We start from the raw sequence: 17519 nt of genomic DNA on the forward strand, positions 1-17519 counted from the left end.
AGTGACCAAAAGCACCTCATACCATTTTTAACTATACTACTCACAACAGCAAAAAAGGCCATACTAAAGTTTTGGATCACCAGCCATAAACCCAACCTAACAGATGTAGAGGAACTATTGAATAGCTACATGACATGTGACAGATACAACAACATTCACTCCAATCAAACACTAAATAAATCCTTCCTGAAAAAATGGGAACCTTATATTAAAACCAAACCCATGGATATCCAAAGAAAAATACTAGAATCCCTAGACCTACTACCACACGTTGACTAAAAGCACTTACCACACTTTAGAAGTAGGACAGCGGACAAGGAGAACTCCCCCTCCCGGCATACAGATGCCTCTAACCAGAAAATTCTCTTGCCCCCCCCCCCCCCCCCCTGTGACGCAAGGGATCAGATATGATATATGTACACCCTGGGACTTGCCCCTCGGCTGAGAAGCCCCATGTTTTTCGTCCACCTACGTAGGCTATTCTTTTAACAGATGCTCTTTGCCTGGAACTCCAGGAGAACATAACAGAACAACGACACTTACAGCGATTCCCCCCACAGCCTCTCTACTCCCTCCCCCCCCCCTTTTTTACCACCCCACCCCCCCCCACCCGGTTACAGTGTTAAATTTTTCTTTGTTTTTGCACCATTGAAAGAATGGTAGTCTTAGAATAGAAATTCAATCAGGCATAATTGATGTATTAGTCTCCGATTGGAAGTGAAATCATACAAATGCTATGCAGGAAGTGAAGCCATAAAGCCAGCTGGCTGGCGAAACTACATTTTCTCCTTCATCACATCAGCAGGTACCCATAACCCTGCCTCGCCCTCACCCCCTGCTGTTTCCCACTCGGATTTCTTTACCTGTTTAGAGACTGTTATATTTCTGAACAAATGAGACTGAACTACTTATTGTGACAACTGTAAGCTGTTTATTACATATGTTTTTACCTTTCATATAAATGTTTATTACAAATGTGCATTGTACGTTAAAATAATGCAAAAATTGAATAAAAATACTTTACAAAAAAAAAAAATAATAATCACACCATACAAAGATATCTGTGTGTAACATTGAATTATTAATCTACAACTGCATCTCACAAGGTGCAGATCAATGTGACAAATGTCACCCCCTCCTTTTAAGAAACAGTAAATAAAAGTTACATCTTAACTCTAATAATTTAACATACAGTATAACAAAGTGTGCCCCAGGTAAGACTAAAATCAGTCTTTTTTTTGCATCCTATTGCAAAAACCCCATTCTTTCTAGCCTGTATGAATGCAGGGTCCACATGAGATGGAGAATAGAGCCAACAGAAGGTTGTGGGGATGAAAATGGTCTAGGAGATCTAACCAACTCATCCCTCTGTCTATTTAGAGGCAGGCACTGAGCAGAGCAGCAGCCCACGCAGGCTCATGTTGCTCAGCCCTCTAGGCTTGCACCACACTGGGCACATATTCACATGTAGGGCATATATCCCCATATTCGATCTGTTCAGCAGTAAATTTAAGCCCGCAAAACTTGCAGTTAATTAACATGGCAGACGCTCCCTCCCGAAGCACAGCAGCATTACACCTTTCTGTCATGATAAATTGTCACAGTGCAATAAGCCAGGTGTCTGTACAAAGCCAATATATCAGTGTACTTAGCAGTCTGCTACTATAATTGATCCTCAGTGGTCATCGGGGAAAGCACTGCCTCAGAAGAAACTGTCACTCTGTCTGCAGAAATAAATCTCCTTCCAGCTCTGCACAGTGTGGGTAGAAAGGATGCCAGGGTAGAGTGAAGGAAGAGACCAAGTCCCTGCTTCAGCGGGGAGGGAAGCTGTTTGGCGCCTTCCCCCTGTAAGCCGCTCCTACCATGAGTTTCTTCTGCCTTCCAGTGTCTCCCCTCCTTTCAGGACCACTTGGAAGTGCCCAGCTACACTGAGCTCCTGTAACAGGCTTCAACACCCAAGGGAGTTCAGATTGTAAACGCTTCCATCGCGGGGAGTCCGTCGCCCATGATGCCCCCTTATGCAGGGAGCCGGCTAAGGAGTTCTCCATGGCCCAGGAGACCTCTCTGAAATGAAGTCCAAGCGCTGTATTGAGAGACCAGACAACGTCTCTCAGCACACAGAGAGCTGACAGGATGCGCTTCTGTCAGCCTTTGCTGTGCTGTCAGTGTGAGGAAATTCCCCTGGAAGCCTAACTAGGTGAAATATTAAAAAAAAAAAAAAACCCTAGCTACTCTAATGCATGGCTGCTTCAGAAGTCCTTCAGTATAGCACCCACTCTGGTGGGCACCTAAAACGAACGGAGGAGTGCTGGGATGCAGAAGGGAGGAGCCTGCCTCTCTCAAAGTTTTAGCATAGGTGCATGGCTCCTTCGGACCCTCCTACATCCCATGGTTGAGCTGTGTCACCAGGATGGATGAAAGAGAAAAGCATTTATGTGATTGTATTTTTCTTTGCATACGTAACAGTAGGATGCAGTATAAGTAAAGGCAAGTCAGTCCAAATTCAACAAAAGCCAAGACTGCATCTAAACGGAAAGGCAACGTAAACTTCCCATTTATAGCTTTCACATGACTAAGGCAAATAGCCCATAGATACAGCTTCTGTTCATGTTTGGAGAATACCTCTACTTTAACCATTTATTTCTAATTATGCCTCACGTGTAACATAAGCTGGATATACACTAATAGATATATCTTCAGACGGATCGGCCAGCATGTTCTCCATTCACACTGCCTGATCCATCGGAACGGACATCACAAGTGGGCTGGCGCATTCCACTGAGCTATCAATCACCGGCGGCTCCCGTCACGTCTGTACAGGCGGTCAGCGGATTGCCCGCACACACAACACGACGCACCGATAAATCTCTAGATATATCGGGCATTGGCTGTGTTGCAGATATATCTCTCGTAAAGAAAACAAATGTTGAAAAATGCATGTTCACTGTTTCATGTGTCAGCCTTTCAATTTTCTTGTGTCGACCTTTTTTCTATGTCAACCTATTAACACCACATGGTTGCCCAGCTTCTCAGACAGGTCACATTCGCCAGGAGTCTGTACAGGTCAAGTCCATTGGTTTGCTTTTTTAACAATAAGTAATAGATGCCTACAAGTATCAAGGGGGACATGATCCATGGATTTTGTATTGCAACCATGCTCATGTCGGCTTTTTGCTTGCTGTCAACCTTCTGTCAAGGTCAATCTATGTATACCAACCATTTTTAGATGTCTAACTAGTCGCAGTTGAACATAAGTGTTCAACCAAGTCATTGTCGACGGACCGACAACCGTATACGCCATGGGTCCTCAAACTGCGGCCCTCCAGATGCTGTGAAACTACAAATCCCAGCATGCCTTGCCACAGTTTTAACACTCCCTTATAGCAAAACTGTGGCAAGGCATGCTGGGATTTGTAGTTTTACAACATCTGGAGGGCCGCAGTTTGAGGACCCATGGTATACGCACTGGACTAGTGGTGGAGGGCAGGTTTCTTATCTATGTACATTTAAACTCCAGAAATAGTGTATTGGCTCTGCTTAGAGCTTTTGGCATTTACTAGAAGCCAAAAAGGGTTCATAGGGTTAGATGCAAGAAGAGAGGGGTGGTTTTCAATTCATTTAGACCCAGGCCAGGTCTTTGGGCTATTAGGGTCACAGAAGGCTATTTAGGGCATTCACCTGTATGGGTGGTGTAAAAAAAAGAGTGATTATTAGTCTCACGCTGCTTCGGGAAGAAGATAAAGTATAGAGTCTGTATGAGAGAGACTGGCTTGAATTACAGTGAGATGTACAGTACCTGGTAAAAACTTCTTGTGATATATTTTTTTTTTTTTTTAGTAAGTTAGGACTTTTTCTATGTCTAGTTAGTGCCACACAACAAGGTTTTTATTTTGATATTTATTTTGTTTTCTGCACTGAATAGAGCTACACCAGAACAACTGACTTGTGTAATCTCTCGGTTACTGCAAACTGCCAGCTAGCCCAAATATGGCACCTGTTCCCCTGACACTGATACAACGTCTATATTTTATCTATTTAACCAATAAACTCAACCACACATTATGTGTTTATTGACAGTGCAGGCAGGTAGTCTTATTGTGTATGGCTGTAGCTGATCAGCAATGAACAGGATTAAACATTCCAGGGTCTCTGATAGATTTATTTATTTATTTACAGTTTCTTATATAGCGCAGCAGATTCCGCTGCGCTTTACAATAGTAGACAGTGATGAAACAAACTGGGTAACAGTCAGACAGACTTGGAGGTAGGAGGGCCCTGCTGCAAGCTTACAATCTATAGATCCAATCATTGGTCATTTGCATCTACCAGTGTATGCCCATTTCATCTATTCATTCACAGTGGAGGAACAGGGAAATAACGTATGGATTTCAGGCAACAAGATAAAATGTCTGTAGGTCTGACAGTGTATGACCAGAATAAGTCATAAACACAGTCAGATAATAACCATGGCATCATTGCATTGCAACATCACTAGACAGTTATGACAGCTGTTTCACACTTCACATGAATAGATCATCTCTTAATTGTGCAATGGCTTTTCTTACTAACTGTATAACTTTCCAGCCACACTTAATTACCCAAAGGAATTTATGCCAAAGAATAAAATAAACCATCAGCAAAACAGAATGATTCAGACTTGTTCGCTAGGCTGCATATACTCGCAGTCTAGCGAAATGGTCAACGCTACCCCACCGAACATATCCCCTTGCATGTGGCAAAGTGGAGAGAAATCAATCGATGGTTCCCGACCATTGAACGATTTTTCTCCCCTTTCGGAAATAAAAATCAGTCTATTCTGGATTTTATTTCCGCCGTTGAACGCCGAATACGGGTCAGGCGCTGACATGTGACATCAGCCGCCCACCCCGAGCAAGCAACGCCATGCCTGCGTTCCCAGGGGAACTCCCAGCGTTTTCATGCTCAGACCTTATTCCTGATGCTTATAACACCTCAATGTTATTTGTGCTTCTGCTTGCAGCTATTATAGTAGGAGGGGTATTGTTTGCATACTGCATGAGGATGTTTACTTTCAATAAGAGACCAAATAAAGGATGAACAACAAAGTAATAGAGAAACAAATGTTTCAACATAGACTACTAACATTGTTAATAAGCTTTATTAATATACAGCAAAAATACAGTAAACATTGGTATCCTAACTTCTGTATATAAACCACAGAGCCAGCAAACCACCCATTGTTTATTTGAGCTGACAGAAAACCATTATTGGACACATCTAAAAAGGAAAAGGATCAATGTGTAACAATTTAACAAAACAATTAGTGCCCAAAACCTATGAGCCATTTTTTTTTGCGTTTGTTTTCTAAGTTATACCCCTTTCACATCGCACTTTTAAAACGGTATATTGCCGTTTTTTTTCCATTTTAAAACGTTTAAGGCTGCAATGTGAAAGTGCCAAAGTTGATTTACCGGTTAAAGTTAACCGGTATTTCGACACGGTTAAAAAGCCCTACCCGTTTTAAAGCCGTTTTTTTGGCAGTTTGAACAGCTCTATTTCAATGGCTTGAAACGTGTTCCTTGGGGGTTAAACGGGTTGAATGTTTGAATGGTATTAAATGATTTTTAAAACGGTTTTCACCTGCAATGTAAAAGGTCTCAAGGCTCAGACCCGTTTTAAAGTCCCATTTAAGAATACCGTGTCATTACCCATTCTGCAATGTGAAAGCAGTATTACAGTATCTTAGCTTTGAAAAATATGCTTTAAAAAATGTATTCATTATCTGCACTGATCACAGTAAACAGAAGTACAGTATCTGACAATTACATGCTCTTTAGTAAAGAATAAATAGTCCGACCTTTGAAAAAACTCCTTTGGATTCTTTCCTGTATCCCCGGAGGTGGTCATGAAGACTCTGTAAGTTCTGCATGACTCTTCGTTGATGCTCATCTTTCCTTAGCACACAGTCCTGTACCAATAGGTCGTAATGTTGAAGGGGTCCAGTACATTCATTAAGCACTTCTGGCTGGGTGTTTTTTGCACAGTTGGCAGCTGAACCCTCTGCTACTTGGCTAACGGATACTTGAAAGAATAAAAAACAAATATAAGCATGTATCACAGAAAAAATGTTGTTATTAGAATAAGTGTACTTTCCCAAACATAAGTATTCTTGCTATAAGATCCCCCAAAAACTGATCTGTTCTTCCAAAACGTTTTTTTTTTTTTATATTGATTCTACTAAACCAGGCATGGCCCTCATCCCTTGCCACAGTTTAGCTATTAGGGAATTCTAAAACTATGGCAAGGCATGGAATGTGTAGTTTCACAACAGCTGGAGGGCCACAGTTTGGACATACCTGTACTAAACAGTTCTCAAATAAAAAAATAATAAAAAACCAGCAGGAGCAAAGATTCATGGCACATTACAAATGGCTGTGTGTGTGCTGAGCAATCTGACAACGCCCTGTACACTCGCTATGGGTATAGGCCCCATTAAAATACTGAAGCTTGATTTGCCATGCTATGCAGTTTGGTAAACATAGTTAGCAAAGGGGGTTCCATGAAAGAAAACACTGATACTCTAGGGTGCCATGATTCAATAAAAGTTTGGAAACCATATGCTATAAAAGTTTGTCAAGTGAAGTTTCCCAAATAATTGACTTTTAAATTGGTAACCATATATTCAAACAGAAATTGAAAGGTTGTAAAGATAGTTAGACATTGGGGGTGATTCAGGTTCACTTGCAAAGCACATTTGGTTTGAAAATGGACAAAACCATGTGCACTGCAGGTGGGGCAGATGTAACGTGCATAGAGTTAAGGTGACGATACACGTGCAGATTTAGGGGAAAATTTAGTAAAGGAAATTTGTAAAAAATAGGTGTATTTGTATCCAGAAATACACTTATTTTTGACATTTACTATCCCGAAAATACGGCAATTCGTATTTGTATTGATGTGCTATCAATACGAATACGAACTGCCGTATTTTCGGGATAGTTGTCAAAAATAAGTGTATTCCTGGATACAAATACACCTATTTTCCCCCTTATTGTCAGATTTGACTGGTTGGAACAAAAATCTGGTCATTTCTGAATTACAGTTTCAGCTGCATAGAACGCTATTACAGCGCCATGCCAAGTACCGCCAACCGCCACGCTGTCTCCCGTGCTGCTGCCCCATCCATGCAGGACCCTGACCCCCACATCTCACCCTCCTCACCTGGCTTATCACAGGTACAAGATGATCTTCTTTTCCCTGACCTTAACCCCCTCTGGTGCAGTCCGAACCTTCACCTAACACTCCAGTTACTCATGGTTGCCGCAATTAGGGCTGCTATTGACCCCCTCCCCAAACAGCAGACTGACGATATTAATAAGCAAATTGCTCAATTTCAGCAGTGTGTCCTAGCTTCCGAGCAAATCATTGGAGAAACTTTTGCTGATGTTGCGGAGCTTAAAAAAATCCCTCATCTCTACCACTAAAGAAAATCATTCCCTACATAATAAAGTCCAAGATCTAGAAAACAGATCCATACGAAATAATCTTTGCTTAGTTCAGGGGTTCCCAATCTTTTTTGAATCACGGCATCCTAGAGTATCAGAATTTTTCCAAGGCACCCCTAGGCCTCAAAAAATATATATAAAATGAAGTAGATTGTGTTTAAATGTGCTTCTTAGGTTCAGTTATATGGTAAAGGGCAGGGTTTGCTTCTGATTGTACACATTCTATGATTGGCAGCCACCATCACTGGTTTTGTCCATAAATAATTCATCATAAATAATTTGAATTGGTCCTGGACCTCCAACCCGTGGCACCACTGCAAGTGTCCCGAGGCACCCCAGGGAGCCACGGCACACAGTTTGGGAACCACTGGCTTAGTTGGTTTACCAGAGTCCGATAAAGGTCAGGATCTCTTTGATTTAATTTGCCTTACTTTGCCAGTTCACTGCAATTATTTAATTTAAAGGGCAACACAGATGGTGCAATGTTTAGCATTACTGCCTCGCAGCACTGAGGTCATAGGTTAGATTGCCACCATGGCCCTAACTGTATATTCTCCCCGTGCTTGCGTGGGTTTACTCCAGTTTCCTCCCACAATCCAAAAATATACTGGTAGGTTATTTGGCTCCCAACAAAATTAACCCTACATTGAATGCGTGTGTGCGTGTACATGTGGTAGGGAATATAGATTGTAAGATCCACTGATGTGAATGTTCAAATATTCTCTGTAAAGCGCGGTGGAATATGTCCACGCTATATAAGAAACTGTTAATAAATACATTTAATTATTGAAAGGGTACACCATCTTGGCTTTCTTCGGACACAAGAGGGTGCCAAACCCTGTGCTGTAATCGTCAAGACATTAAATTACCTGCATAAATAACTTTTGTGCACGGCCTCTCGAAAATTACATAATATAAGTTGACAAAGCGACAAGATTCTGCTCTTCCAGGACTATAGCGGAACTATCTAAGACCAGAAAAGACTTTTCTCCGGTCTGTTCTAAGTTCATAAAAGATGGTATCAAGTGTGCCTGTTTTACCCGGCAAGGCTGCTGATATATATTGGCACTTCATTTCAAGACTTCACGTCCCCAGCAGATGCAGAAGGGTATCTGAAAGAAGACGGCCCATCCATATGCTCTGATACCCCTTGGTCTAATTACGCCTAATATGCCTATAATATTGCACTTCTCAATTTACCTGATTTGTTTCTTGACTATGCTACCGTTTTTTTTGCTCCTAGGTGCAATACTTCTTTTACCAGACCCCCTTCCACTAATTATCTCTCTGCTCTAAACTCCCCATTACGCCCCAGATCTTAGAATTCTCTTTTCCCTATGGTGATGCGGCCCATCCTTGGCTGCCTGGTACAGGAGCATATTTCCATTATTATTATGTCCCTTTGGACAATTAGTTTATACAGATTTTCCAGGAAGTCCAACGTATACTGTATCCTATTTTTCTCCGTTTCCCCGCATTCCTCCCTACGCTCTCTCCCCCTCTTTTCATATCAGCATTCCCTGAAATTATGATATTGTGGTCCTCTGTAACCATGTTTTGTGCTAAGTGTAACCGGGTGTAATTGCCTTCTTTCCGCCCCCCAATATGACATTGATCAAGATTAGAAGCTGGAATATTGGCAGAATAAATTCCCCTTAAATAGGAAAACGCATTTTATGTATTTGAGTAAGCTCTGTGTTGATATTATATGTCTACAGGAAACGCAACTCAAACAACCGTAAACTGCCAAACTAAACATGCTCCAGTGACAAATGCTGGCCTCCGCTTCCTACAATTAGAAGGCTTGGTGTTTTGCGGTTCTGAGCAGGAGAGGCATACCACTAACATTTGAGATGCTACATTCAGATGCAGAAAGTATACATGTCTTGTGCCGTCTCACCCTTGAATGGCAACAATACATTATCCTCAAGATTTACGCACCAAACACCTTTTCTAACGCATTTTATCTTAATATGCCCCTTATTTTCATTTACCAATTCTCCTGTGTGGAGACTAACTTAATCAGAGGAGTAGTGTTCATTCTAGCACCAACCATCTTTGAAATCACATGCAGTTCCTGTTCCCTGTCTGGGGTGTCGCTATATGCTGTAGTGCTTCTAGCACAGTGTGGTCTGTATATCAGCACTGATATGCAAACCAGACCTGTGCTAGAAACACCACAGCAGAGAGCAACACCCCAGGCAGGGAACAGGAACTGTGTGGGTTTTCAAAGTTGGCGGGTGCTAGAATGAGGAGGGATCATTTCTAATATGGCTTATCACAAGAAAACTATCACCAACCCAATCAGACTTAACGATCAAATGTCACCTTTTTAAAAATTCTCCCTCTCCCACTTCCAAACGCAAAAAGATACTTTTGAAGGTCTCTTCATTAAATATGAATTCCTATATACATTTGTCTCCAATGCCAAAATTCCATAGGGTTGACAATAAAACTAGCAAGTTACTTTCTAACCTCTTGAAAGGCCATCACCCGCCTTCAACGATTCACCCCTTATGCCACCTATATTGTTCCCTGACATCCTCCAATGTTCAGATTGCCCAACCCCTTAATTTGTTTTATAGCTCTCTTTACTCCTCCCCCTCTCCTCTGATGCTAACATGGCCTCTCGATTTTGGGACGTTTATCTCTACCTCAACTTTCCCCTCACTCATCCTCCATTCTAAGAAAAGCCATTACTCCTGAGGAAGTCTCCTCAGTTGTTTCTGGCCTGAAGTCTGGAATACTATAAACTTTTAGCTCCTAGAATTATCCCGACATTAGTTACATTTTACAACTCAATATTGGATGAAGAGATCCCCCCCTCCCCCCAATAGATAAAGAATTTTCTACTAGAATCCTATGTAATAGCATATTATCAGATCCATTCCCTAGTCTTAGGGGCACACGTCAAGGATGTCCTCTTTCTCCCTTACTTTTTGCCCTTGCTCTTGAGCCGCTAACAATCGCCCTTAGACAATCTTCAACCTATAGTGATATTCGCATTGCCCTATCGAATTATGCGTATCGCTATTTGCAGATGACATGCTATTGTTTTTATCTACACCTGATCAATCCCTCTTAGCTGCTTTTGATATTATTCAGCAGTTAAGTTATTTTTCAGGTTAGAACATAAGCATCATTAAATCTGAACTAATGATGCTCTTCCCGAGTAGGGAATGGATGACCTTCTTTCCATCAATTTACAACCCACCCAACCCAAATTAAATACCTTGGTTTCCAAATCCCTTGCGACAATGTTCAATCTATATTCCTACAATTTTAATCCTGTTATATCTTCTTTACTCAAATCCATGGACACTTGGAAATATTTACCGTTGTCCCTGCTGGGAAGAGTGGAGGAGATCAAATCAATGCTTCTACCTAAATTACTGTATGTCATGCAAATGCTCCCTATCCGTTTAAGTAATCGTGATATCCAATGAATCAACTGTTCCATTAGTAAACGTATATGAAAAGATAAACAATCAAAAATAGCCCTATCTAAACTCCAGCTTCCTAAACCTTTAGGCGGACTGAGTCTTCCAGATTTAAAGCAATATTCTAGAGCTCTTCTCTGTAGCTTCGATTTTGGTTGGCTACTAATACTCAATACATATTGTGATTTTACGGTTGATTGTGCCTTATTCTTATTTGCCCCTTACTCCCCAAGCGCTCTTTTGCATACACCGAAATTACATGTCCTCCTAAATATACTTCAAAGTAGGTTGTTTGGTGAGATTCATGCAGCATAGTAGTGCGTATCTACTATACTCAACCATGACCCCCGTACTTCCCCGTGGCTTCCTATTGGAAGTCATCTCATGTTTACTCCAGGCATGGAAAACCCAGCCTTCCAACGCCTTCGCCCCAAAGGACTCAAGGCTATCTCCCAAGTATTCGATCCCGGAGGAAGATTACACTTGATTTCTGATATTCAGTCTCATTTTGGCCTTCCTACTAATAGCCTTTTCCCTCTACTTCAACTGAAGCATTTTATTGCTTCTCTTCCTGTTGCTACTACACCTTTACATATGCAGACATTTTTTTAATAACTTAACATCTAAATTCCAAGTTGGCAAATTTAAGACTAAAGTAAGACTACCTGCTACTGACCTTTGGGAACGAACAACACACAAATTTGTCTGGATATATATTTATTACCAACTGTATATTCTTCATGAAAATACATTGTAAAACTCTCTACAGAGCTTAAACTTCTACTTCTCAGCACCAACGTAGCCACTCTGTTCCCAAATAAAAAGGTTGCTGTCCCAAATGTAAATTCCATTTGGCTACTTTCTTCCACAATATTTGGACCTGTAGATGCATCCAGAGATTTTGGTACAAATGTGTCTATTATATTAACCGCAACCTCTCCTCAAAAATGTCTCTGGACCCCCTACCACTATTGTTTGCCAACTTAGATACATGGTCCCTGTCTCCCACTCAATATCACTGGTTGCCATTTTGGACTATTATTGTCAGTGCTGCAAAGAAAATAATTCATGGAGAACAGCACGTGACAACTATTAGGGAATTGAACTCTCTATTACTTAAATACATGTACTATGAAAGACACTCTGCTACATTCCATCACCCCCTCCTCTTGATTCTATTACATTTGGGGACCATTCATCAAAAGTAGGCCCATATCTTTGAAAAACTATATATGTAGACATTTCGATGACTATCTTGCTTGAAAATGTTTCATACAACTGTAATTGAAGCTACTCTAGTCACACTATTAATATTTGAATATATTGCCGCGTTTATGACACCGATTGCACCGCTTTATATTGATGCCCGTATATTATGTGTACAATATCTATTGTTTTGTCGTTATATTGCTTAAACTTCTGGAATGCTGATATGCTGCCCCCCCTCCCAAACCCTAATTTGACCTTGTTGAAAATTAGAAAATTGATGGTTCATTGTTGACAAATTGTTTTCAATCCACAACTTTTTACATTGCATGGTCATGTTATGTATTTTCTGTACTCTGTTATCATTTGTACACCATGACTACCTCTTGGTGGTGAAGGCTTATATTTTCACCTTGAACCTGAATATATATATATATATATATATATATATATATATATATATATAAAAACAAAAAAAAGGTTCAAGTCAAATAAATTTGAAGTGTTGAGACATTTACTCAGTGATTGTACTGGCGGTGTCGGCAGACTGGGATTCAATTATTGAGTCAATTGACCTACAAGTATATTTGTGGATTGTGAAAAAAAAGAAAGAAAAAAAAGGAATACCCGAAGTAAACCCACCCAAGCATGGGGAGAACATACAAACTCCTCAGAGATAGGGCCATAGTGGGAATCAAATCCCTGACCTGGGTGCTGTGAGGAAGTAATGCTAACCATTACACCGTTCATGCTGCCTGTGTTGCGCTGTGCCAGGATCCTGTGAATTGTACTGACACTGAACTGGAGGGAGGCATAGAGGCTGCCTTCACTTCAGTGCTTAAGAGTGACAGATAAAACTTAAAGTGGCCATACATCAGAAAGACCTGCTTACAATCATTTATTTATTTATTATTTATTTACAGTTTCTTATACAATCATGATTGTGTCCAACTTTCCCTTCAACTCCCTGGCAGTCCTTGCTGGTTTGTGGACACTCAACGTACTCGCAATCCATCATACAATGCAGCTGCTGCATGATTGTATGATTGAATCTTTATTTAAATAGGGGGCTCGCCTACTAGAATCAAAAGGATAGGAGCACCATTTTTTTTTTTTTATTTACAGGTTGGCAGCAACTAGTAATCTGCTTGCATCTGCTTCGCTATGGAATTATTAAATAGCCCTAATGCAGCAATCCTCTGAAAACTGTTTTCAGTGTAGTGACATAATTGAGAAAAAGGACGTCCACCACTTTCTTCAGCCGCTTGGAAATTTCTTCAGCTCCCAGCTTCATCATTGCCTCGGGCCACCCGGATGCTGCTCCTCTCTTCACCGCTAGGAGGGAGTGTCAAATGACCCCGGTTGTCTGTGCCATCTAATGACAGATTGCATGTGCTTAAAAGCACATGCAATCTGCTCCCAATACCAACCGATTGGACATGCAGCACGCCAGATCAGAGGACCAATCCTCCAACCCCCCGGGGCCGGCATTGTACGATTGTGTGCACACAATCTACATACAATCCCTCAAGATTGTACGATTGGGTACAATGTCTTTCAGGTGTATGGAGGCCTTAAGAGACAAACCCTGGACTACTAGTACTAGTATGAGCGTGCTATACCTACCTAGGTCCCAGTGGCGTAACTAATAGCACCGCAGCCCCCGCGGTCGCGGGGGGGCGCTGTGCATGTGGGGGCGCCGGGGGGGCTGCGGTGCTATAGTAAATTAATGCCCCCGCCCCCCCATCCCCTGCAGGCTTACCTGTCTGCGCGTCCCGGCTCCCCTCCTGGCTTCAATCAATTCTATGGAGACGGACCATGATAAAATGGCCGCCCCATAAAGCAGATAGTTCTCTGAAACTGTGTGCGGTATAGCGGCGGCCATTTTATCGTAGTCCGTCTGCATAGAATTAATTGAAGCCAGGAGGGGAGCCGGGACGCGCTGCAGCGCAGACAGGTAAGCCTGCGGCGATGGGGGTGCACGGGCGGCAGGGGGAGGGAGGCCGATGGGGAGGCGCCCCCCCCCCATTAACGGCGGGGGGGCGCCCCAAAGCGAGCTACTGTACGCCACTGCTAGGTCCCATACATATTTGCAGTTGTGTTCGCAGGAGGTTTAAGAGGGGAGAGGGGGGAGGTATAAGAGGGGGGGGGGGTGTCAGACAAGCCCGTAATTAGTACCCACTCCCCCGCCTCTCTCAACTGCCCTGTCGGCGGCCCTGTGTGTATTCTAAACAATGAGATTAGAATTGCACCGTAGCTGGTCACTCTTCAGCACTTTAACAGACGAAAAAAAAGAGCCTTTAATAGACATCTATATTATCATGGTCCAGTCTGTCATTGTCGGCTGGATTTCAATGGTAGTTGCTAAATTCTAGTGGGCTTAAGGACGTCGGGTATCTTTTAGCCCATTACAATTTAGTGCTCAGACTCAGCAGTATGTTCCCCACGTATCAGTCATTCACAGTGTGGCCAGTACTTTCCCTATGCAGGCAACTGCCGCTCTCCACCTCGGCGAGACGTGTGTCACCCCCGGCGCCACTAACCTGCCGTCTGCCCGCACAGCTTCCCCCACCTCACGCCGTATTGCAGCCTCCAGCAATCCCGGTAAACGCTTAACAGAGAACGTAGGGAAAACAAGGGCGCAAAGGGGGCCGCCATGTTGGAAGAGACACATTTCAATAACTTTATTTAGCGAACAACAGTGGAGGAAGAGTGAAGCAGCTGAGGAAGGAGAGGGCGAGGCTTGTTTCTAAGCAACGAAAGTATGCCATGACTAGCATAATGTGGGGAGGAAGCTATTTAGAAAAATGTATGCATAGCTTCTGATAATTCGGGGAATAAAATAGGTAAACACTATATATTAGACGTGTCTTTCAGTATACTGTGTATATATATATATATATATATATATATATATATATGATAGAGATATATAGAGAGTTATGTAGATATATATCTCTATATAGAAATATATATCTATATACACACACACATACACAGTACACTGTAGCACTGCTCACTATGCTTCCCACTGCTCTGCTGTTGAGATGTCTCCTGTGCTGTCTTGACAAAGGATTTTGGTTTGAAACCTCGACTCATCTTTTGGTGATGTATTAAACTTTGCTTGGACTTTTGGACTCATTTTGACTGTTGGTGTGTGCTCTGTTATGCAGACACGTATGTGCCTGCGCTCATCGATTAGATAGATAGATATACTTGCATTATGTCCGGCACTCACATAACCATGTATAACTTTGGACCGGGGCCTGCACAAACAGTTTCCACTTCCCATATATATCCAAGGTGCAGAACTCACGTGACATCTATAACGGATAACTGTAGTCTCAATCTGCTTATCAACGTTTCGCTAACTTTATTAGCGTCATCAGAATACAAAAATGACATTAAGAACACTCACCTTAAATAAGGAGAATCACCCATGTGTCTGTTAACCCCGGTTCCCGTCTCCGCCTCCGGCCGCTTGTAGAAGGGATCAAGGGATCCAGACAATGCACCTGCATTATGTTAATTTAGGAATACATACCTCTCAACTTTCTTGATTTTTGCGGGACAGTCCTGCTTTTTTGGGACTGTTCTGCGCCTCGCCTAGTGCTGACAGTGTCCTGGGGAGGGAAGGAGGGTAAAAAGAGAGTTGTCCAACCCTGCCTGCCGCTGCTCTGTGTGGAATATATGCTGTACACGTGCACACAGCATCTATGAGGGTATCGGCTATTTCACACGCTCCGGCTCCTGTGGGGCGGCGAAAACCGTAATTAATAATGGACACAAATGTGTCACAAATGTGTCCATTCATACGGTATGGCCACTGCCCGGCCGCCCAGTTGCAGCCGGATCCCACCACTGGAAGGGACGGCTGCCGGGCTGTGGCCATCCCCACCATTGTAAACTGCTGTGTGCACAGTTTCCTGGCTGGGGGACATTCAGTGAATGGGGGCACACAGGGGGATATAAAGTTAATTGGGACCAGAGTGGGGGACCATTCTGATGTGATTAATGATTCAAAGAATGTCAGACTGAATGGTTGGCCCCCACACATTTTCACCTCACCAAATCTGGCCCTCGTTGCAAAAAGTTTGGACACCCCTGTATTACAGGGACACCCCCGGACAAGGCACCTCCTTGACCGGACACTACAAGCTCCGAACTGCAGATTTTGATGTCCAGTCTGGTGGTCTGGGGGTCTAGTCCGGGTCCGGTTTTTACATAGTCCACATGTATGATTCTATACAGTGAAAAAGAGGGGCTTGGGGCATCGCCAGCAGCTTACACAGCGCTGGCCATGCCCCCATAGTGATGGAAAACAGAGGCGTGGCTTGCAGCAGCAGCATCCTGTGAAGCCATGCCCCTCCAACCTAGTTCTCGCTCCCTTTTCGGTTGCGTGCGTGGCTCTGGCGCATGAGCGAACTACAATGTTGGGAGGTATGGAACTACGGTGCATTCTCTACAGTGCCTTGTTTTTGTTAACCTGGTACATTATCATGCATTACCAGCATTTACTATCTATCTATCCAGTGGCGTACGTTCGTCCCAGTTGCCCAGAGGCAAGATAAATTTTGGTGTCCCCCCTAATAGCTCAATCAGTAAGGTGTCTGTCTCCAGAAAGACAGGTCATGGGTTCTAATCATACTACAAATATGTAGTCTGCGTTTCCCAGTATATACGGTCATAAGACACCTTATTGCTCGGGAAGCCAATCTCTGACCTTTTTTTTTCAATCCCAGGTTTGGGATTGAAAAAACTCTCAATCCCAGGATTCCGAGATTGGATTATGGATTGCTGTAGTGAGCAGGGAGAGCAGTGAGGAAGGGTGTAAGGAGCAATGAGGGATGGTCAGTGCAGAGAACAATGAGTAGTAATTACAGCGGTAGGCCACCAAGCCTAGGCACTCCCCTCTGCCAGCTATCCCCCACTGGCTTCCGTGACCCCCAGTATGGCGCTGACCCCCGGTAGCCAGTACGGTCAGTGGAGACTGACTTATATTTGTGGGCTCCGGGATGAAGACAGGATGGGCGGCTGATGTCATGTGACATCAACCGCCTGCCCCTGACACCTTACATCCCATTTGCGTGGGCATGCCCAGTGTTGCTGGGCGTTCCCATGCTCCATCACTGCTGCCATCCACCCTGCCTCCTGTGCGAGTGCCATGTGGATTGTGCTGGTTGGCAAGGATGCCCGCACAGAAGCCCTGCACATGCGCATATGAGAAGAGGCTTACCATTGCAAACATGCGTGGGACTGATGGAACCAGATTCATGCCCTTAGGCCCATGATCCTGAGATTAAAGACTCTAATCACAGGACTCAAATGCCATCAATTTGGGGCCAAAATCCTGATCCCAGTATTGGCTTTCCTACATATAACATTAATT

General features: G+C 43.1%; 1 protein-coding gene across 4 annotated transcripts in view; it reads right to left on the bottom strand.

Annotated features, from left to right (window-relative positions):
- Positions 1–15672, bottom strand: part of AFG1L (AFG1 like ATPase) — a 193514-nt gene extending 177842 nt beyond the window's left edge. For 3 of the 4 annotated variants that reach the window (XM_083176930.1, XM_083176931.1, XM_083176929.1), the window contains exons 1-2: positions 14674–14819; positions 5837–6060 (exon numbers count right to left, since the gene is read on the bottom strand). In XM_083176930.1, coding sequence (XP_083033056.1) covers positions 5837–6060; positions 14674–14788 — 339 coding nt within the window. In that variant the 5' untranslated portion in view covers positions 14789–14819. Of the gene's footprint in view, positions 1–5836; positions 6061–14673; positions 14820–15548 lie in introns of those variants that run through there. The other variant, XM_083176932.1, reaches the window with a different exon arrangement.
- Positions 15673–17519: the final 1847 nt, after the last annotated feature.

Source organism: Crinia signifera, chromosome 3, assembly GCF_055691185.1.
Source record: "Crinia signifera chromosome 3, ASM5569118v1, whole genome shotgun sequence".
In the NCBI taxonomy this organism is placed as follows: Eukaryota; Metazoa; Chordata; class Amphibia; order Anura; family Myobatrachidae; genus Crinia; species Crinia signifera.